General features: G+C 43.7%; 1 protein-coding gene and 1 pseudogene across 1 annotated transcript in view; one reads left to right on the forward strand and one right to left on the reverse strand.

The window, feature by feature from the left end:
* Positions 1–25,601, forward strand: part of ADCY9 (adenylate cyclase 9) — a 126,974-nt gene that overhangs the window by 65,749 nt on the left and 35,624 nt on the right. The window contains exon 2 of the mRNA XM_070413113.1: positions 20,199–20,389. Coding sequence (XP_070269214.1) covers positions 20,199–20,389 — 191 coding nt within the window. The remainder of the gene's footprint in view (positions 1–20,198; positions 20,390–25,601) is intronic.
* On the reverse strand, positions 7,492–7,936 carry LOC139008255 (calmodulin-1-like; annotated as a pseudogene).

Consider the following 25,601-nt stretch of genomic DNA (forward strand, 5'->3'; position numbering starts at 1 on the left):
TTAACCAGTCTGGAATTATCTGGTCGGCCTAGTAAGGTAATCTGCCTGCTAGATCCCCACCTTCCTCCAAGGAAGATGACCTTGCCAGAAACAATTCACTCTTTGCTAGAATAACTTCTGGCCTGGCCTCATTCTGCCTATAAACGTCTTTCATTTTGTACATCTCCTCAGAGTTCCTTTTTATTTGCTAGATGGAATGCTGCCCAATTCATGACTCATTGAATAAATCTAATTAGACCTTCAAAAAAACACTTCATTCGTTTTTATGGCTGAATACTATTTCATTGTATGGATAGATAATCAGTTGATGGACCTTTGGGGTGTTTCCACGTTTGGGCTGTTATGAATAATGCTGTTATGAATATCAGTGTACAAATTATTGTGTGGACATATGTGTTCATTTCTCTTGGATATATACCTAGCAGTAGAATCATTGGCAACCCATATTATAACTCTGTGTTTCACATTTTGAAGAACTGCCAGAGTGTTTTCTCTAGTGGCTGCAGCACCATTTTACATTCCCACCAGCAGTGTATGAAGATTGTATTTCTCTTCACCCCTGCTCACACTTGTTATTGTCTGTCTTTTTAATTATAGCCATCTTAGTGGGTGTGAAGTCGTATCTTTAATTTTCTTTATGGTCCTTATCCAAGGCTGGTGATTAGTGCAGTTGTTTATGCTAGTTTCATGGAATCAGTGATGGTGAATGTCACGCTCGTAGTTTTATCTTAGTGTCTAGCCTGGCATATAGCAGGTGCTCAGATTGAATCAATAAACAATTCCTTGTTCCGTGTTGCGTAAGAAAAGTTCATTGTATAATTCATTCTCCAGAGAAGTTCCAGTACTTGTAGTGCTTCATTCTGCCCTTCATTGATGTTTATGCTGTTTGCAAATGGACCACTACTGCAGAGATGTGGCTCAGTTCTTCACCTTTTTGAATGCCCTTTGTTCTAGGTGTTCATCTAGGTCAGTGATGGCGAACCTTTTGAGCTCGGCGTGTCAGCATTTTGAAAAACCCTAACTTAACTCTGGTGCCGTGTCACATATAGAAATTTTTTGATATTTGCAACCATAGTAAAACAAAGATTTATATTTTTGATATTTATTTTATATATTTAAATGCCATTTAACAAAGAAAAATCAACCAAAAAAATTAGTTCGCGTGTCACCTCTGACATGGTACTGATCTAGGTACTGTAGGTACTAAGATTAGTAAGACATAGTCAAATAGAAGGTATTATTAGCATTTATAATAGGCTACCCTCAATGTAGGCAGATTTCAGGAGCTCATTATCTGTTGAAAGAATAAATAGAATATGTTAAATCGTTTTCTTTTAAATTGCTGCAGATACACACACCTCATATGTTATATTTACCATTACATCATAGATATTCACATACAGCCTTGGGGAATCCTCAGTCTTTCAGATATCCTCAGACTGCTTCTCTCTTAGGAAGGAAAAGGATGGGCAGAGGACTATGGGATGTATGACCTCTCTTAGAGCTTGGGGCTCTGTTCCTGCCCTGCCTTTGACAGGTACCCACTGGAGTATCCTAAGGTGGCTTGATGAAAGGCTACACAGAGGGGTGTTTGGGAAATTGTTAGAGGTGGGTTTATTTTGTTAATCCCCACCTGAGGATATTTTTTCCATTGATTTTTAGAGAGAGTAGAAGGGAGCGGGGAGTGGGAGAGAAAGAGAGAAAAAATCAATGTGAAAGAGACACATCGAGCCAAAACCGGTTTGGCTCAGTGGATAGAGCATCAGCCTGCGGACTGAGAGGTCCCAGGTTCGATTCCGGTCAAGGGCATGTACCTGGGTTGCAGGCACATCCCCGGTGGGGGATGTGCAAGAGGCAGCTGGTCGATGTTTCTCTCGCATCGATGTTTCTGACTCTCTCTATCTCTCTCCCTTCCTCTCTGTGAAAAATCAATAAAAATATATTAAAAAAAAAAAAGAGACACATCGATTGATTGCCTCTGGCACACATCCCCACTGAGGCCCAAGGACTGAACCTGCAACTCAGGTACGTGCCTTTGACTGGGAATCAAACCTGCAAACCTCTGGTGCACAGGCCTATGCTCTAGCCACTGAAGCAAGCTGACCAGGGCATTAGAGGTGTTTTTTATGGTCTCAGTGATTAAGGATTATATTTTGTCCATGAATTTAATTTTATTCAAGATGGTACAGAAGACATTACAAATTAAGTATGTAATAAAAATGCAATAAAAAAGAGCCGTTGGATCTGATGGGGTTGAGAACTCATGGTTCACCCTCTGGTTTCCTTAAGGCTGTGGTTCTCAACCTGTGGGTCGAGACCCCTTTGGCGGTCGAACGACCCTTTCACAGGGGTCGCCTAAGAGACCATCCTGCATATCAGATATTTACATTAAGATTCATAACAGTAGCAACATTACAGTTATGAAGTAGCAACGAAAATAATTTTATGGTTGGGTCACAACATGAGGAACTGTATTTAAAGGGCCAGAAGGTAGAGAACCACTGCCTTAAGGTGTTATTATGGGTCCTCAGGGAAAGGAATTAAAAAGAACCAACAGGAAAAAAAAAAAAGAACCAACAGGAATGTCATGATTCATGATGGTCCCCAGAGGAGGTAGAGCCTGCTGCTGGGGCCTGCCACTTTGGCATGGAGGCACCATCAGGCAGTGCCTTGCAGAAACTGGGTGTTGATGATACAGGAATTTCTGGGATATGAGCAGGGGACCAGATGTTGTTATCTGTATTTATGTTAGGAAGGCACAATATGCAAATCAGTCGGCTGCAGGGGTGAATTCCTTGACCACTGGTAGCTTGATAGCAGTGGGCAGGGTGTGGTCCCTGGTGCTCTCAGCAACAACACATCATGTGTGATTCACAGTACTCAAGAGATCTGAAGTCACATAGACTGCTGTGGACGTTCCGACAGTACATTGGCAGGAGAGAGGGGACCCTGGAGTAAATGGGATCCTTGAGGGGCAGAAGGAGAAATGAAGTTGGCCGAGGTGACTAGAGCCATGGTTGGCAAACTATGGCTTGTGAGCCACATGTGGCTCTTTGGCCCCTTGAGTGTGGCTCTTCCACAAAATACCATGTGCGGGCGCACGTACAATGAGATTGAAACTTCGTGGCCCATGTGCAGAAGTCGGTTTTTGGCCAAGGCTAGTCTATTTTGAAGAAGTACTGTTGATATTTGGCTCTGTTGACTAATGAGTTTGCCGACCACTGGACTAGAGTGAGTTTACCCGCTTCTCGAATTTGCCTGTGGCTGAGGCCTCAGCAGAAGAGGCTGTACAGCAACACTGCTCCTGAAACACCTTCTCCCTCCCTGTTCTCGATGGTTTGTGCCAAATCCTATTAGCATAGTGGCTGTGTGCCTAGTTAAACATTCATGCCCCAAGGAGTCAGAGAGAACTCCCCCCCCCCCCCACCCCACGAAATGGTAATTTGTTCAGTCATGTGTTTTACTACATGTGTTACTTTTAATGGGTGTGAAAGATCAGAGAGTTTGGTGTCCGGTTCACAAACTGCTTTTAAGTATCATGTAGTAAAATTTAAAGGGTATTAAAAAGTGGAAAATATGGCATATCTTATAAATAGTCACATTAAAAGCATTTTTAGGAATAATATATGTCAAGCAAGGTTGATCTTTATATAGCTGAGCTCTGAATTAGATTTTTGAACCAAATTTTCAACCCACATTTGTTGCTAATTCATTCCTTTCCTCCACTAAGGAAGGATCTAGATCGTCATTGTTCAATATGGCAGCAGCTAGCCATATGTAACTATTTAAAATTTAAGTTACAATTCAAACTATTAGAAATTTGGTTCTTCACTCATACTAGCCATATTTCAAGTCCTCAGTAGCCATGCGTGGCTAGTGGCCACTGAACTAATAACTAGCATTATTACACATTTCCATTTTTGCAGGAAGTTCTCTTGACAATCTGGGTCTAGATTCTTTATACACTCCATAACCCACTTCCTGTGTTATCTCATCACTTTCAGTTGCTTTCAGGGGTTTGATGAAAGCTTCTCCAGTTTTCTGGAACCATCTGGAACTCTCTCTTCCAAATCCACCTCTCACACTGCTTGAAGCCCAGCTCTATATAGCTGAAATGTTAGGGCCAAGCCATATTGCTGAGTCGGCCAATGTCTGTTCCTCGCCTAGCCATGAGTCAATCTGTTTCTGATCTATTCCTTGGGACCCCCTGTCCAATTATTTACTTGCAAGAAGTGGCAGGCATATTGGCCTAAACCTATAGCAGTCATGAGGATTTCCTTAACCAGGGATAATGGAGTTGTCACCTCTCAGCCTTGTTAACTTATAATTTGAAGACCTCCTCTTATATTATGTACTAGTGGCCCGGTGCATGAAATTCGTGCAAGTCGGGGGGGGTTGTCCCTCAGTCCGGCCTTCACCTTCTCCAATCTGGGACCACTGGCTACTAACCGCTCACCTGCCTGCCTCCCTGATCACCCCTAACCACTCTGCATGCCAGCTTGATCGCCCCCAACTGCCCACCCCTGCTGGCCTGCTCGTCCCCAACTGCTCTCCCTGCTGGCCTGCTCGCCCCCAACTGCCCTTCCTGCTGGCCTGCTGGCCCCCAACTGCCACCCCCTGCCGGCCTGCTCACCCCCAACTGCCCCCCGCTGCTGGCCTGCTTGCCCCCAACTGCACCCCCCTGCCGGCCTGCTTGCCCCCAATTGCCCCCCTGCTGGCCAGCTCATCCCCAACTGCCCCCCCTTTGCTTGCCCCCAACTGCCCCTCTGCTGGCCTGCTTGCCCCCGACTGCCCTCCCGTATCAGCCTGATCGCCCCTAACAGCCTCTGCCTCAGCCCCGCCACCATGGCTTTGTCTGGAAGGATGTCTGGAAGGTCTCCTAGTCTAATTAGCATATTACCCTTTTATTAGTATAAATACTTTGAATATCTTACAATTTTATTTGTCAATGATACCTCAATAAAACTGAAAAATTAAGCTATAAAAAGAAACATACAAAAATATACTAAAATATTAACAGGACAATAGAATTATGGAAAACATTCACTTTCTATACTTCTGGTGAGAACTCAAAGTATGCCTTTTTTTATTTCGCTATTATGGTTTTTCCATTTTAATGTTTTTGTGGTGCCTGGCCTGTCACCTTCCCTGACTTCGATTTCTTTGACTTTTTTTCAGCAACTTTTCTTCCATCCTTGAGCTCCATTCCTGATTTTTTTTTTACTGGTTTCCACAAATTCTGTTTCTTTCTTACATTTAATTTGTGACATATTCTTTGAATCAATGGTATTTTATGTTAAGTATAATTTTACCCTATTTATTTATAATATTTCTTTCTTATTTTAAATAAAACACAGAGTTAATAGTTGGTGTTAACTAACCTAATACTTGAAGCTTTTCTTTTTTGAATTGTGGTATAATTGTGGAAAACTTAAAGAGTTTTAAAAATAAATGTCTGTAGATCATGCATATGGATGAATATGGATTAATCTCAAACATATTGCTGGACCATAAAAAGCAACTTTCAGAAGAATACTTGTAAAATGATGTCATGTATGTAAATTTAAAAAGCATATTGATGCATTTTTTTTTAATTTTAATGTTTTTTGAAAACCTAAAGCAATGCATGGGAAAGAGCACCATGGCAGCAGCATTCCGGGTCGCACACAGCAGGCCTGGATGGCGGCTGGCGGCAGGGCGGGCGGTGGATTGCACTGTCCCGCCCCGCCTGCAGTATGCAAATTTAATAGCCATCTTTGTTGGGTTAATTTGCATACTCTTCTGATTGTCTGACGGGCGTAGCAAAGGTACAGTCAGTTAGCATCTTTGTCTTTTATTAGTGTAGACTAGAGGCCTGGTGCACAAAATTTGTGCATGGATAGGGTCCCTAGGCCTGGCCAGCAATCAGGGCTGATGGGGGTTTTCTGGCTGCCAGCTGGGCCCTCCCTTCCCCAGCTGCCAGCTGCTGGCCGGGGCCTTCCTTCATTCTGTGCTGCCCCCTGGTGGTCAGCATACGTCATAGCGAATGATCAAACTCCCGGTCTCTGGGTCAAACTCCCGAGGGGAGACTTTGCATATTAGCCTCTTATATATATAGATGTTTCTATGTCTAAAATAATTTGTCATCAATTCAAAAATTCATGCTTATTTTAAACACAAAGTAAATAATATCTGATATAGAACGTGAAAACAAATGAGAAAAATTTCTAATATAGAAAGTGAATGTTTTTCATAATCCTTCTAGAGGCCCAGTGCACGAAATGTGTGCACTGGGAGGGGGTTCCCCTCAGCCCGGCCTGCGCCCTATCGCAGTCCGGGAGCCCTTGGGGGATTCTGACTGATGGACATCCTTAGAGCTGCCGCAGAGGTGAGAGAGGCTCCCGCCACTGCCTCTGTGCTCGCCAGCCGTGAGCCCGGCTCAGGGCTTCTGGCTGACGGCACTCCCCCTGTGGGAGTGTACTGACCGCCAGGGGACAGCTCTTTCATTGAGCATCTGCCCCCTGGTAGTCAGTGCACGTCATAGTGACCGGTCGTTTTGCCATTCAGTCGATTTGCATATTAGCCTTTTATTATATAGCATTATCCTGTTAATATTTTGGTGTATTTCTTTCTTTCTTTTTTTAAAAGATAATGGCCTTTTTATTGGAAAAAGAAATAAATAAAAAGACTAGCATTTAGAACTTGGAATTGCCGTAAATATTTCTTTAACAGGAATGCTGATGATTGTGCTAAAGTTCACAGCCACAGACTACCTCTGCTGGCTCCAAGTCATGGTTCAGAAGGTTTTGAAAACAGAGTCTAAAAATGCTCCCTTGGTAAAAGTTTCTTTTAAAAAATTTGTGTGAACGGTGACAGCCTGATACCCATTTCAATCTAGTACAATGTAGACAACACTAAACCAATACACGTGGGCATGCCACCAGGTTGTGTCACATGGTTGGGGCACATGGAAGTGCAAGAGGACCATCCTGCTATTGGGCTTACGTCTCAGACAGTTTTTTCTTCACCCATTTTTCTACACACATACTGAGCTAAACAATTTTAAATATGTTTGTTTTCAGTAAGCCAGCTATAACAATTTATACTAACAAACTGAACTAGAACCCATTTGAATAGGTTTTGTTTTTTCACTTTTTGTTTTTAATACAAATGCCTACCTGTGCTCAGTTGTCAAGCTGCATGCATGAAAAACTGGCCAGCCCAAACAATGTATTAATCATTAACAAATGGAACTGCAAGGAGTCCACTACATGCTTCCTTATAATTAAGGGAGTACAAGTATCTATATTGTAAAACTGGTGGGTAGCTTGATCTTTAGGGGACATGATCACCAACCAACACATGCAGATATTTTTGTGTATGTAGACAGAAGGTACTTTTGACATTTAGTTTTGCTATATAGAAACAAAATAAGTAAATGATTTTTTTTTGTAAGAGGTAAGTAAAATACTCAATTTGATTTTTCTGGGGGCAGGAAGTGAAAGTAGGTCTTCATTTTTCAGTCATCATCTGTATGAATGCTTTATAGTTGATTTGCCCACCTCCATCAATATCTCCTTCTCTGATCATTTCATCTACTACTTCTTTTATTTTTCTCCTATGTTTGTCATAACATGATGTAGATCTGCCACACTGATGTAACCATTGCCATCCCTGTCAAATACTCGAAATGCCCTGTGGATTTTTCTTCACTGTCTGTATCTTTCCTTTCTCTAGCCATCATAGTAAAAAATTCTGGAAAGTCAGTGATGCCATTACCGTTGCATACACTTCATTGATTATATCCTGCAATTCGGCTTCTGTTGGGTTCTGACCCAGTGACCTCAGGACAGTGCCAAGTTCTTTTGTTGTGATGGTACCATCACCATCTTTGTCAAATAGGGAGAAAGCTTCCTTGAATTCCAGCAATCTGTTCTTTGGTCAGCTGATCTGCCATGTTGCTAGTGAAGGGAGGAAGAGCAGAGGGATCAAGGATGGCTGCACCAGCGCAGGGTCCGTGACGGGTGTCGGGGGGTGGGTGTGCCTCTGCTGCTGCTGCTGCTGAGGTGTGGTGTGTGCTAAGCACTGTGCTTGCCGCTGGCACCACCCTCTGCACCACTGTCCAACTGCAAGTGGGACGTCACAGTCTGCAAAACTCCCAGCACAAATGCCCTGGTGTATTTTTGTATATATTTTTTTAACTAAACTTCCAACTTTATTGAGGTATAAAAATATATATTTATCTATATATATAAAACCCTGCCCTAACCGGTTTGGCTTAGTGGATAGAGCGTCAGCCTGCAGACTCAAGGGTCCCAGGTTCGATTTCGGTCAAGGGCATGTACCTTGGTTGCGGGCACATCCCCAGTAGGGGGTGTGCAGGAGGCAGCTGATGGATGTTTCTCTCTCATCGATGTTTCTAACTCTCTATCCCTCTCCCTTCCTCTCTGTAAAAAAATCAATTAAAAAATAAAAAAATATATTTAAAAAAAGAAAACAAACCCCCCCCTAATATGCAAATAGACCGAACGGTGGAACAACTGAACAACCAAACGACTGGTTGCTATGACATGTGCTGACCACCAGGGGGCATGTGCGGAACATGGCAGGCAATGGCAGCAGGCGGCAGAGCGTGGAACATGGCGGGTATCGGCCATGGCGGGATGGTGGAGCAGGTGAGCAGGGGCGCCAGACCAAGGCAGGGCACCGGTCACTCTCATCAGGGCGAGCCTCTGGTGGTTACTGAAAATTGTTTGCTCCCGTGTGCCACAGTTCTGCCCAGTGCTCGCACCTGCTGCTGGCGCCGGCCCCGCTCACACCCACTGCCAGCGCCGGCCCCCCTTGCACCCGCTGCCAGCACCGGAACTGCCACTCGCACCTGCTGCCGGCACTCGGCGCCAGCCCCAATTGTTTGGTGCCGTCACCAGGTGCAAGCTGAGGGCTTCTCCACCTCCCCCTGCTCCTGAGGGGTGATTGGGGCAGCAGACGCTGCACCCACTGACGGCACTGGCCCCAATTGCTCCGCGCCATCAGCGGGTGTGAGCAGAGCCAGCGCCGTCAGCACATGGGAGTGGCAGTGGCAGAAGCGGGGCTGCTGGCAGACGGGACCAGGGGCTGCTGTAGGAGGGTCCGGGCGGGGGCATGGAGGATAGGCTCAGACCTGCCCCTGTGCCCACCGCAGCCTCGCCATGGCCCACAGTTCTTTCAAGGTGCATGAATTCGTGCCCTGGGCCCCTAGTTGACAAATAAAAGTCTAAGATATTTAAAGTGTACATTGTGATTTGATACACATGTACATTGTGAAAGGATTCTCCCATCTAGTTAACACTTATGCAAAACACTCATCAAAAAAGAAAATCTTTTAAAAATATATTTTATTGAGATAGAGTGTTAGAAACATCAATCAGCTGCCTCCTGCACACCTCCCACTGGGGATGTGCCCGCAACCAAGGTACATGCCCTTGACCGGAATCGAACCTGGGACCTTTCAGTCCACAGGCTGACGCTCTATCCACGGAGCCAAACCAGTTACGGCAAAAGAGAAAATCTTGATGTGAGTTAAAAACTGATTGACTTGAAAAGTGAGGAAATGCACATCCATCACCTCACATCACACCTCTTCTTTTGTGTGTATGAGAATTTAAGCTCTATACTCTTAGCAAATTTCAATTGTATAATACAGAGTTATCAACCGTAGTCATCATGTCTTATGTTACATCCTCAGACCTTGTATTTCTGTGTTCTTTTTTAAAAAAAAATGTATTTTATTGGTTTTTTACAGAGAGGAAGGGAGAAGGATAGAGAGTTAGAAACATCGATGAGAGAGAAACATTGATCAGCTGCCTCCTGCACACCCCCTACTAGGTATGTGCCCACAACCAAGGTACATGCCCTTGACCGGAATCGAACCTGGGACCTTAAAGTCCACAGGCCAACACTCTATCCACTGAGCCAAACTGGTTAGGGCTATTTCTGTGTTCTTAATGTAGTCAGAGTAACACTTCGTTTCTTTCCCAGATGTTAGCTGCTCTTCATGTTTTCCTTTCTCCAAATACTCAGCACGTTTGGGACCTGCTTGCTGAAGGGTTTGGACCCTTCCTTCCCAGGGAGTCTGAATGCCTGGGCCTTCTGCCCACTTCCATCTGTCCTTCAGATTTGTAGCAGAGCCCCACTTTCCATTCTAAGACAAGGGAGCTCCTGGAGACTCATCCCCCTTTTTGTGAGAGGCTGTAGACTGCAGCTCCAGGTAATGTTTTTGTACAAGTCACACCTCTGCATGTTGATGTGCCCCAGAGCCCCCATCCCTCGTCCTCTGCTCGTAAATGGGTGCTCACCATTCACTTACTTGGTTTTACTTTCAGTTTTGCTTCTTTGAGGGTCTACGACATAGCTGTGACTTTCTTGAGGCATAAATTACAGCCACATGCCATGCAAATTCAGGAAGCCTTAATTTGAGCTGAAAACTGGTCGACTTGAAAAGTGAAATCCGCAGCAAGCATGTGACTGTGCTGGAAATGTGATTCCTCTCTGAAGCTGGCGTGGGAGAGCGAATCACCTAGCCAGTGACCTCTGGAGTGGCAGAGTGGCCCCACTCTCGACTTCTCTCGTCTATTGCCCAGCAACACTTTTAAGGCTTTTTTAAAAAACCACACAAACAAAACGGATTCTTCTGAGGAAGGTGTAAAATAGAAAGACTGCCTCCAGTGCTGGAGTGAATTTAGAGACATTGGAGATATCTAAGAAGATAGTGTTTCTTTTTAACAGTTTTGTTTTTGTTGTTGTCCTTACCTGGGGATATGTTTATTGATTCTAGAGAGGGGAGGGAAGGAAGGGAGAGAGAAAGAGAGAGAGAGAAAGAGAGAGAGAGAGAGAGAGAGAAACATCAATGAGAGAGAAACATTAGTGGGTACACGCCCTGACCAGGCATTGAACCGACAACCTTTTGGTGTACAGGACAATGCTCCAACCAACTGAAAATATTGTTTCTTGATGAGAAAATAGAGGTTTTAGGTTTCTTAGTTACTTGGCTTGAGCAAGTCTGCCATGTGCTCTATGGGAACAAGAAAAATGCAGTTTGGGGAACTGTTTCAATCAGTGCTCCAGCCATTGTCAAATCACTCATCCAAAGAGAGAAAGCCTTGATTTGAGTTAAAACTCGTCGACTTGAAAAGTGAAATTCACAGCAAGCATGCGACTGTGCTGGAAATGTGATTTGGGAGCAAGCCAGAAGCCAGGATAAACATTTCCACGAAGTAACGGGGTGCTGGTGTGGCTACTCCCAGGAAAAGCCCATCAGGAATGATGTATTTTGCTTTGCATGATATGATGTTTCCAGGTGAGGCAGGGTGAGCTTGGCTAGGCTGCCTTTCTTTTCAGCTGAAGATGCTCACAGGAAGTGTCAGTGTGGGTAGCATTGCCCCTGCATCAGAAGAAGATGCCTTTTCACATCAGTGTCCTCGTGGATGACAAGGAGACAAGGTGTTCCAGTCAGCCAGGGAAAGCCCGAGCCTTCTGCTGTGTGGAGGTGGAGGCAGGCGTGACGTGGCGCCCAGGCAGCCTTGCTGTGCTGTGCGGTGAGCCCTTTCTGTCGTGGGGGACAGGGTTGGCAATCTAAGAGGAAAGCTTGGGTGTCAGCCCAGCTCTTCTGGACTAGACTGCAGCAGTGAGAGTTGCAAAGTTGATGATTCTTGGAGATACCGTGCGAAGGTCAAACTTTTGTTTTGTTTTGTTTAATTCCTCCCAGGCTTCTAAACTCTGGTCATGTTGAATTTTTAGTTCTTCAAGGTTATTTAGCCTTATTTATTTGATTTTCCATCCTAGCTCTCCCATGTTATCTATTTTAAAGCCTTTATTTTTAATATTTTTCTTTTACCTGCCACTGCCCACTCATTTTCCTTGAATTCCCAAGGATGTTTCTTACTGGCTTTATTTTATTTCTTCTCTGGATCTGGGAACTATTGTTCCTTTTAGCTGAAGTTCACATAGCTTTATTTTTTCTCTTTTAAAAAAAAACACAGCTTGATTGAGGTATAATTTACATACTATGTAATTCATTCCTCTAAAGTATACAATTCAGTGGTTTTTAGTATGTTCACAGAGTTGTGCAAGTATTACCGCAATCTAATTTTAGAACATTTTCATCCCCCCCAAAAGAAACCCTGTACCCATTAGCAGTTGCTTCCCACCTCTCTCTCTACCTTCCACACCTCTGGCAACTACTAGTCTACTTTCTGTCTCTATGGACTTGCCTAGTCTATGGACATTTCATAGAAATGGAATCATAAAGTATGTGTCCTTTTGTGACTGGGTTTTTTACTTAGCATCATATGGCTTTATTTCTACTTTCAATGTATTCTGATTTTTGGTTTTATTTTTCAATTATTTAGCTCCCACTTATTCTCAGATTTTAAATTGAGTCTTTCATTTATCTTTTTCCTAGAATCTATTTTCCATTGTCTGTGTTATGTACTTAAAACTTTAATTCTTAAAAGTAAATATTACTAGTAATTTTTAAACTCTTAGTTTAACTAGAAAAATCTGAAAATTAACAATTATTTCTCAGTTCTCAAGGAAAAAGACTACGGTCTGTGACTCTTCTTGTATCTGCTTCAGGAGTAACCTGACATACTCTCTTCTGCCTGATGGCATTCCATGTTGTCCTTTGGTGAATAACAATGTATTAGTTGTTAGTTGGTTTTAGTTCCCATCACCTTTCCTTCTAGCTCTCTTGTTTTATAGCCTCTTCTGATTAGTTAAACTCTGTTATATTACAATATTCCAAGATAGTTATCATAGATCTTCATTTTTCTCTCTTCTCACCATAAAATGCCTTTTGTCACTTCTGAACTGCCTGTCAGCCCCTAGAGTTGAATTCATGTAATTATTTCTTCTTGTAGATGTGTGTCATCACCTCCTCATTATCCTCACTTTCACTGCCACCCTTCCACTCTCCGATTTAATTTCTATGAGCATGACTTCATGCCCTTTCTTCACTTGCTTTGAGTTACTCCTGAGTATTCCTGAAGACTCTCTAAGGAAAAGCACTGCCTTTCCCTTTTTCTGTGCATTAACACACGTAACCTCACAACATCCCCATGAGATGATTTTGTTATTAGTGTTTCACTTCGTAGATGAGGGAACTGAAGTTGCGTGTTTAAGTCACAGTTTTCAACTGCACTCAGTCTCTGAAGTCAGGGAACTCTTTTTTTCTTATCCATTTCTTTCAACACTTAGCCCAGGTCCTAACCCTCAGTAAATACTCAATAAACATTTAATTTGTTGGATAAGTGAATTAGTGAATGAGCAAATGAATGAATGATATACTACTTGGTAAGCTGTTGATGGGTATGTGAAATGTTATCTTTCAGAGGTTTTGTTTCTGTAGCCTTTGTGAAGGCTAATATTAAGTCATAATTCAGGAATCTTTTAGAGGTGGGAGGAATGGGACTCTCACGATGTTAGTACTCAGCAACATAGCATTTAGCAGGGTAGCATTTATTAATGCCAAGTATGGAGGGTGAGAGGAAGACAGTGCATGGGAACATGGTCACGAAGTGGTTGTCTGGCCACTCATATTTGGCCATGACGCAGCTTATTTACCCATTACTGGTAGAGAGAGGGAGCTGAGTGCAGAAAGCACCTGATTCAGTAGCAGGATAAAGAGAGAAGGAGAGGAATAATGTTCTTCTAAAAGTTTGGTTTTTTGCCCTGGCTGGATGACTCCGTTGGACATCATCATGTACCCTAAAAAGTTGCAGGTTCGATTCCCAGTCAGGGCACGTTCTTAGGTTGTGGATTCAATCCCCAATCGCAGCGCATATGGGAGGCACTCGATCGATGTTTCCCCTCTCTCTCTTTCTCTCTTTCTCCTCTTCATCCTCCTTCTCCCACCCCCTCTCCCTCTTTCCCTCCCTCCCCACCTTCGTCTCTCTAAAAATCAACAAAAACATATCCTCAGGTAAGGATTAAAAATTTGATTTGTTCTGCTTAAGGTTAAGTCAAGATCAGGTTAAACAGGCATGGTACCTACCTTTGGTTTCTTTCACCTGCTTGGAAAAATCTGCCTCATATTTCATTGCTTGGGACTTCAGTTTTTAGAAAGAGGTTAAGTTTCACTGCCAGTCATTTGCTGTAGGGACTTGTGGTTTATTGCCAAGTGTTGGAACAACCAGGATGAATCAATTCTTGTGATTAGTTGTTTTACGTAAGAGTAGAAAGGACTTAGACCCACCCAGAGTATTGTAATGTCAACAAAGTGAAAAACGTTGTTGTTTTTCCACCAAAACTTTTGGTCTTCTTAAGCAGGAGCTATAGGTAATTATGAAACCTACCTATAGTTTTGTACGCCTGAGTTATTTGGTAGATTAATATTAAGAGCACTTTGAATCTTTATTTTTCTTATTGACTAACTAGATTTTAGCTTCAGTAATCTTCATGCTACTCAGCCATTACAGACCTAGTTATGAGGAAAACTGCAATACAAATGAAGTAACTGTTTAGAATGTGTATGAACTAAACCAATCTGATTGCCTCTCTTATGTTTATTGTTTCAAATCACTGGTGATGCAAGCTTCTAGGCGCTTGTTATATTATGCTGCTAGTTCCCAAGGCTGCATCTCCAAACATTCTTTTCTTCCTGATTATTCTCTTCTTCTTGTTGAGTTGACAGTCAGGTCCTTGATTCTTTGTGATTCAGGATATCTCACTCCAAAGCAAGTGTCCCACAGCAAAGGATCATGATACAGGGAAGAGGCCAGAATAGTCTTTCTTTTCCAAACTGGACTATGGCATTCACTCAAATTACACTCAGTTCACCAAAATTAAGCATCAGCTGTGTGTGCAAGGCAGCTCTTGTCCTGAAAGAATTGATAATATACTTAAGAAGGCTTAATAATGTTTACCACGTCGCTCTCCTCGAAACAAGCAGCCAGAGACAAGCTCCTCCGTCAGACAGGAGCCCAGTGGGGACCGTGTAACCCCACCCTTCAGCCTCTGTAAAATTAGGCCGATAAAAACCATAAATGCTGGTGAGGTTTAAAATCAATTACCAGGAAGGAATATAAGAAATCTTACTAATTACTTTCCTGTTTCATTATACTTAATAAAAATCATTTAGCTGCCTTATTTTGACCTTCTGCTCATGAAGAACCATTCTTATGAACTTGGACCTCAGGATTCACGTGTGTGGTTACTCATTAAATTCTTATCTTTTATGAACTCTATCAGACTTGACAAGGCTGGAACTCAGTCACTCAGACCTAATACATTTCCTGGGTATTTCACATCAAGCAGCTAAGCTCTGCCTTACTTTATCATGCTGATGTCCCTCCAGTTTTGGCAAAAGGTTTCACTTCAAATTTAGCTTTATATTGAAACATAAATAAAAAGATACTTAATTTGTTCACCAGTTTTGCTTGCCGTGGATACATACATACGTTCGACCTTGGGAACACTAGTGGTAGTGTGTCATCACTACAAGTTGGCCATTGGGGGCTTCCTAAAGAAAAATTCAAGTTAGAAACAAATTTGGAGCAATTATTGATTTAACCATTTTGCATATGCTTTTGTACATAGGAGCATGAAAAAGACTCCAGTGATGAGCAGGTCAAACATCCACATCTATATATATAAAAGGCTAATATGCTAAGTGTCCAACCGTCTGACTGGTCACTATGATGCACACTGACCACCAGGGGGCAGATACTCAGTGCAGGAGCTGCCATGACATGCACTGGCCATTTAAAGAGAAATGGCACCGCAGACCTGGTGCCCACAAAGCAACACTCAGCTTCCCCCTAGTGGGACACAAGCCCCGCCACCACCCCAGAGTGACAGCCCATCAAACCACAGCCAACACTGCTGAGACCCCATGGCGCAAAATGCAGCCCACAGCCCAACCCAGAAACGGTCGCTGTGGGCACCGGGTAATGACATCACATAGCAACACCCAGCTTTCACTCCCTAGTGACTAGCCTCCTGGAGTTTCTTCAGCCCAGGAACATGACTTGCTTTATAACCAGGTGCAAACATTTTACACTTTAACCAAATGTCTGTGAAGCGTTTTCCCATGCCTCATCTCATTTGATCCTCACAGAAATCCTGGAGAAGGTAGATAGGAGACTTAGTGGAATCCTATTTTCTTTTCATTAGCCAGAAAGTGGAGATTTAGAAAGCTGAGAAACTTGACCCGACTGAAAAGAAGTAAGAAATGGTGGACCTTGAAAATGACTTCAGGTTTTCTCACTGTGCAGAATATAGTTAATGACTGCTGCAGTTAAATATTTTACCCTTTGTTCTCCCTGTGTGATCTACAATAATAATCTGCTTCGTGTTGATATTTACTGCTGTGTTACTGACACTTACCTGAAAGAGAAGTTGGGGTGCTTCACTGGGCTGGAAAAAGTTTAGCTGTATCAGAAAGCAGGTCTAAGTAAGCAAGTTTATTCTATATCTCTAAAAGGCTAAGTTGACTTACACACGCACGATACATATAAAGCTCTCACTGGTGCCAATCATATGTGTGTGTTTTGATCTGTCACTGTCGATTGTGAATTTGGTTGACACTTCTATTATAGAGAAAGGGTGAATAGCGATATTAAAATATTTCTTCTAATTAATTTCCTTTCAATGTGCACGAATTCATGCACTGGGCCACTAGTAGATAATAATAGTTAAGGTTACTGAGTTCTTACTATGTGCCAGGCACTGTTGTAAAGCCTCCATGTGTGTTAATTGTTTAATCCTCATGTGAGCCGGTGGGATGAATCCTGTTTTTAGCCTCACTTCAGGAGGAAACTGAGATGCAGAGGGCTGGGGTATCTTACTCCAGGTCATGCAGTGAAGAGGTGGTGGGGCCTGAATCTGAAGTTACTCTGCAGAAGCCATGTCCTTACCCATCTCTCTAGGGCCTGCTGTAGAAGCATTGTGCTGTCACCACCACATTTGGGGGGAGTAGGTTCCTGTTCCCACAATTAACTTTCTGACTCCCATATTCCCCACCTGCTTCCCACCCACTGTGACTGGCAGTTCCACAGCTCCCTGGCCTTTCCTAAGCCTTGTGCCTGCTCCCCACACTCCCCATTGCCCCCAGCATGAAGACTCTTGGAGCTGGTCTATACCCCACCTGCCTGGCCCCAGGTCATCTCTGGCCATTCACCCACACTCATTCTCCTGTGCCAGTCCCACTCAATTTACTTCCATCCCTCGACTCTATCTGCCAAAAGCTCTCTTTCTGGAGGGCCTGTTCATGAACTGTTGCAGTAGCAACCATGGCCTGACAACAGTACCTCCGCACCTGGCCCTGCTGGCTTTCATCGAGCTGACCTCTCTTCGTCTTGCATGTTCTTAACGTGAAGGGCACTTCATCTAGGAGGCCTTCCCTAACCTCCAAGTCTTTGCAAGGTTTCCCTCCTGTGCTTTCCAGAGCACCATCACGTCCTCATCCTGCCTGCTGACTAGATCCCTCTTCAGGTGATAGCCCCATACAGATAGGGGTCATAGCTGATGTGTTCTAGCTTGTTCTCCCAGTACTCATCACAGTGCATGGTACGTAGGAGGTGCTCAATAAGTGATGAATGAGCAGTATCACAACAGTCACAATTCATAGTAGTAACAACAAGCTTTAGGGATATGCTCCCCAAGGCAGCGTCAGAGCTTGTGACTGCAGACCTGGGTGCTAAAGCTGCACCCTCCCTGGTGGTAGGCATGTTCCTGCTTTGAAGCGCTTCAGCACCATGCATGTCTCAGTGGGACTCAGGCGGCTGCCCTTCAGGTCTGCTGACTCAGCCCTTTCCCTGCTTTAGCTGTTACACCTCCAGGAAAGGCTTCCTTTACTGGCTCTTACAGGTCTGGAGCTGCACAGGTCTGGAGCTGCACTGGCTCTTACAGGTCTGGAGTTACCAAGGACACTTTGTGGGTTTGAGTGCTGAGAGCAGGGCCTCTTTGGCTTCCTTGCCTTTACACTCTGTGGCGTTCCTCAGGGAGCAGCAGCTTCAACCTAAGCAGCCCCGAGCCAGCAGCATCTCGAAGGAAACACTCTTCTGGGGTCTGACCAGCTGCTGGCATAAAGGAAAACCTCTCCCTTCAGTGGCAGCAAATATAAAAATGTCCCTCCTTCTGGTCTCCCAGGTTGCCGTGTGCAGTGGCAGCACATGCTCCCTCAGGAGTCAGGGGAGGGACCATTAGAGCAGCTCCAGGGACTGGCCTTGTCATGCGCTTCTGTGATGACCAGGAATAAGCCCTGCCAGCCCAAGACTCTAAGGCCAGAAACAGGACTTTTCTCTGGTTAGCCCACAAAGGTTGAGTTTTTCAACTCTCCCAAGAGGAAAAAACAAGATCAATTCATTGTTGTCTGTGACAAGAGCCTGAGAAATTCATATAAAGTTGCTTTTACACTTCCGTTGTATTCTAGTTCATGTTCCCAATTCAAGATTATGCATGTAATTAGTTATAACTGTAATTGGGATGTGCATTTTTGTTTGAGGGAAAAAAGGAAGACCGTAGTTAACAGTGAGCATGTTAACTATCTCCTTTGGGGTTAATTAGCATCTAAATTATTTATCTAAGTCTTCTGATTCCCACCTGGGATTTAGCTATACTCAAGGATGTCTCTAGGTGTCTTCAAGGACTCTTGCCAAATTCTTAGAAAGTTGACTTAAAAACATACACCGTAGAGTATTTTTATGAGGAGAGAGGAAATGAACAAAGATTAAGTGATTAAATGGTGGTGTAATTATAAAATGATTAAGGATTATTGATTAAATAGTCCCTAGGTTATTTGATTAATTGACTTTAAAGCATTTATTAAATATATACTGAGTGTAAGAAACCATGCAGGTTCAGCAGTGTAGACACGTCACCTCTTGATGCAGTGTTTCCATGATGGCTTTTCATTACCACCTTATGCTGGAGCTTAAACTCTCCAAGACAGGCCCCTGTTTTGTTCTTAGTACAGGGTGGGGCAAAAGTAGGTTTACATTTGTTCATATGGAAAATAATACAAGAATAAGCTCTGTGTTTTCCATACTCACAACCGTAAGCCTACTTTTGCCCATACTGTATAACATGCACCAGGCCTAAAATAAACATTTATTGAATAAATTATAGTTAACCCCTTCAAAGCATTTGCAGTCTGGTTAAATTCTAGTAAGGACTTCTGCCCTGGCTGGGTGGCTCAGTTCCTGGGAGTATCGTCCCATTCACCAAAAGGTTGCGGGTTTGATTCCCAGTCAGGGCACTTACCTAGGTTGTGGATTTGATTTCCAGTTAGGGCATGTTACCGGAGGCAACAGATCGATATTTCTCTCTGACATCAATGTCTGTCTCTCCCTTCCTCTCTCTAAAATCAATAAAACATATCCTTGGGTGGGGATTTTTTAAAAAATGTTTTAAATAAGATTTGCTTCTTTTTCAGAAATTTGTTGACTTCGGTCTGGACAAGCTCCTCATTATTTCCCCAGCAGATAGTTCTGACTACCAAGAGCAGGGACCTACACGCCTGTTACAGCTGCTTAACAGCGTAGCGTACATTAATGTGTTATTTCAGCCTTCATTGAGAATTGAAAGATGTAGGTTAATTGTCCACTTAACCAACTTTTTTTTTTTAATGAGGATTTTAGGAGAGGATAAAATTTGCGTAAACTGCAGCTGGATGAAAGCTGAATGTTTTTGCTATGAATATCTGGATCCAACAGAAAATGGATAGTTGATAAATTTTAATCGAGGGAAGTTTTAATTACCCCTGTGGGTGCATATTATGGTCTCACTTTTCATAGTAGCTTTTCCTATGTCAGGGGACATAGGTAAAATGGTCCATCCTCTAAATCCCTTACAACTAACTAGACCTACTGTTGTATATGTCAGTGACTGGTATTGAGAGATGAAAACAAACCCAAGAAATGCAGAGGGGCCACCATCATTTGGCTCTGCTGCTGTCACAGAGGGGGAATTTTTTTAATGCTCATTTCAGCCCTCAAAGGTAAAATGTGCAGCCATCATTTAAAGAAAACATAATGTGAGTAAATGGTGTTGCTTGGAGGCCAATGTCCCCCTGAGGCTGCGCATCTCTGAAAAGATGGAAGTCAGTAGTAAAATATGACATATTCACATTTTCACTTTACTTTCAGCTTTTCAGGAGCAGGTCCTGCATGGAGAGCAAGAATGGAGCTGTATTTCAACCAAAGGCGGTTTCAACCTGTGCTGACTGTAATTTTTATCCATAGGTTTGAAGACATACCTGATAGCGGGTAAGAGAGCGAAGGAGTCTCATTGCACCTGTTCAGAGGCCTTGCTTTCTGGCTTTGAGGTCATTGACGGCTCACAGGTGTCCTCAGGTCCTAGGGGACAGGGGACAGCATCACCAGGGAGTGTCAGTGACTTGGCGCAGACTGTCAAAACCTTTGATAACCTTAAGGTTAGTTTTTTTTCCTACTTCTAAAATTTTATAATAATCTGTAGTACAACATGTAAAATAATAAACAGCCTTTGGGTCTGTTGCAGATGACTTGGGATGCCCTTCAATTTGGTTTTGTGATTTTTTTTCATGTAGTATAAAAGAAGCAGCATTTTGCATTTTTAATCTTTTCTTTCTTGACATATTCTGCACTTGCATTTTCTTTCTGCATTGCATAAAGATGCTTCTCACTGGAGTTATTATTTCCTTTTTCTGCGACCTATGATGTCTTTGGGGATTTCTAAAAGCTAATAATGATTAATGATAGTGAAGGTGATTCCCCTCACGTTTTGCTGGAGAGCTAGTTGGTCTCTTATTTCAGAGACCACTTTCTCAAGTATTTCTGTGTCTCCTGAAATAGAATGTTTTCTAATTATTTTACATTTTGTTGGTGTGGGTGAACCTTATGATGTAGCTAGCTGAAGGAGTGCAGGCTTGCCAAGAATATTATAGTATTTCATTATTGGAACAGAGATGTCCTGGTGGCTGTCAAGAAGTACTCACTTCTGTCACAGTGAACTAAGGAATTAATGTGATGGACCTTGGGCACATGAACTCAGCCTAGGTTATGAGCTGGTCCTCCGTTTTCACATTTGACTTAGTTCTCCCACTTGTACCTCTTGTTTATTTTTACAGTGTAAGTATTTGCCATTTCCATATTTTTTTTTTAAAGAGACAGTTAAGCCCTAACCGGTTTGGCTCAGTGGATAGAGCGTCAGCCTGCGGACTGAAGGGTTCCAGGTTCAATTCTGGTCAAGGGCATGTACCTTGGTTGCAGGCACATCCCCAGTAGGGGGCGTGCAGGAGGCAGCTGATCGATGTTTCTCTCTCATCGATGTTTCTAACTCTCTATCCCTCTCCCTTCCTCTCTGTAAACAATCAATAAAAATTTTTTTTTTTTTTTTAAAAAGAGAGACTGTTAAAACATATATCCACTTCACTGTTTTGTGCTCTCAAATATTAACCTTAATGATATATTGGTCAGGATGATGGCCTCTTGTTATGGCTTTAATCCAGTCTGTTCCTTCTTATCCACACTCATTAACAGGTTTGAAATCTAGCTATGTTGGCATTTAAGCCTAACAGGCACCACACTGTGACAACCAGCTGGATTATCCAGATTATTTCCGTGTCAGAATCCACCAGTTACTCTGTGTGATTATTACATTCAGGTTTATTGACAGCACTCATATATCATTTCATTGGGTGCTTTGTTAACCTAGTGCAGGGTTTCTCAGCCTCAACACTATCAACATTTTGGGCCAGATAACTGGACAGAGGCTGTCCTGTGCCCTGTGAAATGTTCTACCCACTAGGTGCCTGAGCTCCCCCTCCGCCCATGGTGACAACTAAGACTGTCTCCAGCCATTGGCCAATGTCCTTGAGGGGGCGGAAGGGGGTGTAAAATCACCCCAGCTATAGAGCCAGTGGGGTAGGTATTAGATCTTGTCTTCCCCATACTCTGTGACACATGCATAACAGCTAATGTATCTGAAATTTCCTTGATGCCTGTGCACTTTCAAAACAGCCTCTTTGCTGGGCTGACGTCTTGCAGCAGTCAGAAAGGAGCTCTGGGTGCATCGAGTGTCAGTGAGTGTGGCAGGGAAGGTCACGTCAGGGAGGAGCATAAGTATGGTTTCATTATCTGGGGAGAAACAGTTTCCTCCAGGCTTCAACCTGAACTGTATTTAAGTAAACAAATAGAGCTCAAAGCCAAAATAAGCGATTTGTTGTATTTGCTGCCATTTTAGATTTTGTGCATGTGAGTTTCAATCCATTAGGGAGTGCATTTGCTGACTTTGGTTCTTTAAAAAAAATCTGGGTGGACAAAAACAACATATTTAACATATTCTGTTACCTTGTATAAGTTTTCCAAGTCATGATTGAAAGTTTTCTGAAAATCTTGTGATCTATTAAAGTTGACCATGTTTGCCAAAGGAATTTGAACCAAAAAAAAAAAATCTTCGGGCACCTTCCGGAAGGGATAGATGAATTGGATCTTGAAATATAATTTCTGGGGTATTTTGATGGTGTTGCGGGGGCAGGGGGGGTGTAAATCATAGGACACCATGACTAGGGTTGTCCCAGAAAGTTAGAATTACAGTTGGAGTGGAAGGAGCAGGAAGAGATAGAAGACCTGGTCTTCTCTTCAGGCTTCACTTTGGGAAGTCTTGCCTTCTCTGCTTCTAGTGCCTGAGGTGAGGATCAGGTGAGAGCAGGCGTCTGTGAGTGCTTTATAAATTACTAGAAGCCTGGTGCACAGTGGGGTCCCTCGGCCTGGCCTGCGCCTTCTCACAATCCGGGACCCCTTGGGGGATGTCAGATAGCAGATCCAGACAGGAGGGAGCCCGGTCCTGTGCGTTGAGCATCTGTCCCCTGGTGGTCAGTGTGCGTCATAGTGACTGGTTGTTTGGTCGCTTAGGCTTTTATATATATAGTCTAGAGGCCGGGTGCATGATTCGTGCACCAATGGGGTCCCTCAGCCTGGCCTGCGGGATTGGGCTGAAACCAGCTCTCTGACATCCCCCAAGGGGTCCCGGGTTGCAGAGGGTGGAGGCCAGGCCGAGGGACCCCACCGGTGCATGATTGGGGCTGGGGAGGGACTGCAGGAGGGCTCCAGGGCATGTCTGGCCCATCTCACTCAGTCCCAATCGGCCAGACCCCAGCAGTAAGCTAACATACCAGTTGGAGTGTCTGCCCCCTGGTGGTCAGTGCATGTCATAGTGAGCGGTTGAGTGGCCTTAGCATATCATTAGCATATTACGCTTTGATTGGTTGAACAGACGATTGGATGGTCAGACACTTAGCATATTAGGCTTTTATTATCCTATATAATAAAAGCATAATATGCAAATTGACCAAACTGAGGAATGACCAGTTGGCAGAGGGGCGGGGCCGGCAAGCAGGTGGTGCCAGGCCAGCCAAGGTGCATGCCACTGGACAGAGGGAGGGGACAGGTGATGGGGGGGTGATTTGGCAGCGACCAGCAGTGGCGGAGGGGCGATTGGGGGAGCAGGGCCGGCCGCTCACTGGCCAGCACCGTCTCCTGATCAGCCCGTCCGGTCACCTCCCACAGAGGGAGGCCACTGGCGGTGGGGGCGGGGCTGGCTGCTCGCCAGCTGGCACCGTACCCTGGTCAGCCCGCCCGGTCGCCTCCCACAGAGGGAGGCCAGACTGCAGCTTAGGCTCCCCGCCCCCCCCCCCCCCCCGGGATTGGGCCTAAGCTGTCAGTCAGACATCCCCTGAGGGCTCCTGGACTGCGAGAGGGTGCAGGCTGGGCTGAGGGACCCCCCTGAGTGCATGAATTTTTGTGCACTGGGCCTCTAGTATAGAATAAGCACTGAGTAACTGAGTGAATCAATATGAGCTATTAGCCTAAACCTGAAAGGCAGAAAATTGAGGTCTGCCTTAAAGATTATATAGATTATAATCTGACATAAGACGATTCCCTCAAATAACAGTTTCTAAACATTAGAAATGTGAAATACCAGTTGCTTGCTCATTCATTTTTTTGAGAAGGTTTTTCCTCTAAACTTGTTACTGCCTCATACATGTCATTGACTTGTTGCCTTATATTGTCTATACTATGGTTAGATCTTCTCATTAGCTGGAATCACAGCCTATCTCCTCCTAATCCTTTTCCAGGGTCTGTTGACGCTTCCTGCCAACAGGCTTTGATCTCCTGTCACCTCATCTGGCCAGAGTTAGCTCTCATGTAGGTTTGTCACAGACCCCACATTTTCCTCCTACTTTGGTGTAAGGCAGTGTTTCCTCTGTGTTCCCTTGAACAGTACTTTCTCTGGATGGAAATAGGTGTCAAGTGTAAAAAAAAGTGTTCTGTGGTCAGGTAAATTTGGGGAGTTCTAGGTTAAACAACATAGAAAAGGTTTCTTTACTGCGGGACTTCTCAGTGCCTTTAGTATGCTAATATGCATACAGTACTTCTGTCTCCAGAGATGGATGTGGTATGCAGCATTCTCAGGCCTCGTTGACCACAGATTTCTTTTTTTTAAGCTGCACCTTTTGGAGAAATGCTTGTCTAGTGGAAGGAGTTTCATGCAAGAAACAAGAAATTAGAGGAAAGGTGTTCAGTAAATATTCATCAAATGAATACATGCAATCTTGGTCCTGTTGCTCCTCTTACCTGCAGTGCTCATCACTTCCCTTTCCCTAAAAACTCCTCTTTTCCTTTCATGAGTCACCTTCATTGCAGTTTTTTATGACTCCTCTACCTAATAATGCTATAAAATTATAGCTACAAAATATACAATATTTAATATTTGCCTTATGTTTTTGTTATACGCCTTCCTGTGAATTCTTTGAATGCAGGCAGGGCCCATGTGTTTAAAAAAACTTATATTTTCCCCAGTGTCCAGCATAATGCCTGTAGTAGATAATGTAGTAGATAATGACCATTTTCTTTTGGCTTAAATTTTTAATTCTTAAGTGACACACAGGAAGATAGAACTCTGTAGAGGTTGCCTAGAAGGCCTAAACTGAGAAGCTTGAGCAGAACTAAGTAGAACCAAGGTAATGTCTAGGAGTCATTTGTTTTCCCTCCTGGCACACCTGTGCTATGTGTCAGTAAATTATTTCTCAGTACATAGCTGGGGAATTCTTATCTAATATTTCATAAAATAGTCTGAGTATTATGATATCCTACCAATAAACTGTAATCATGTCAAAGGACAAGGGCTTTGGTCCTGAAGTCATAGGTCAGAGAGAACCCTCTCACAACCAAGCATTGGCTTCTTGACTGGTAGTGAAAGTTTTTCATCAGGTAGCCTTGGCATTGCAAAATGGGGGTCTGTGAGATACACTGCTAGCACCGTGGCACTCGGCTCTCTGAGCCTGAGCTTCCAAAAATAGCCCTGGGATTTGGGATGGGGGAAGGAGGAGTCAAGAAGGGAGCCAGGCCCTGGCTGGTGTGGCTCAGGTGTTGTCCCATGCACTGACAAGTTGCCGGTTCAATTCCTACTCAGGGCACATGCCCAGGTTGTGGGCTTGATCCCTGGTGGAAGGCATGCAGGAGATAACCGATCAATGTTTCTTTCTCACATAGATGTTTCTCTCTCCCTCTCCCTTCCTCTCAAAAAAAAAAAAAAGTGAGCCCAGGAAGGAGACAAGGGCTCTTCATGTCACAATCATGGAAGGCAGCTTTAGTGCCGTGGGA

This window comes from Myotis yumanensis, unplaced genomic scaffold (assembly GCF_028538775.1).
Source record: "Myotis yumanensis isolate MYYU_CA2020_CCGP unplaced genomic scaffold, mMyoYum1.0.hap1 SCAF_4, whole genome shotgun sequence".
NCBI classification, from domain to species: domain Eukaryota; kingdom Metazoa; phylum Chordata; class Mammalia; order Chiroptera; family Vespertilionidae; genus Myotis; species Myotis yumanensis.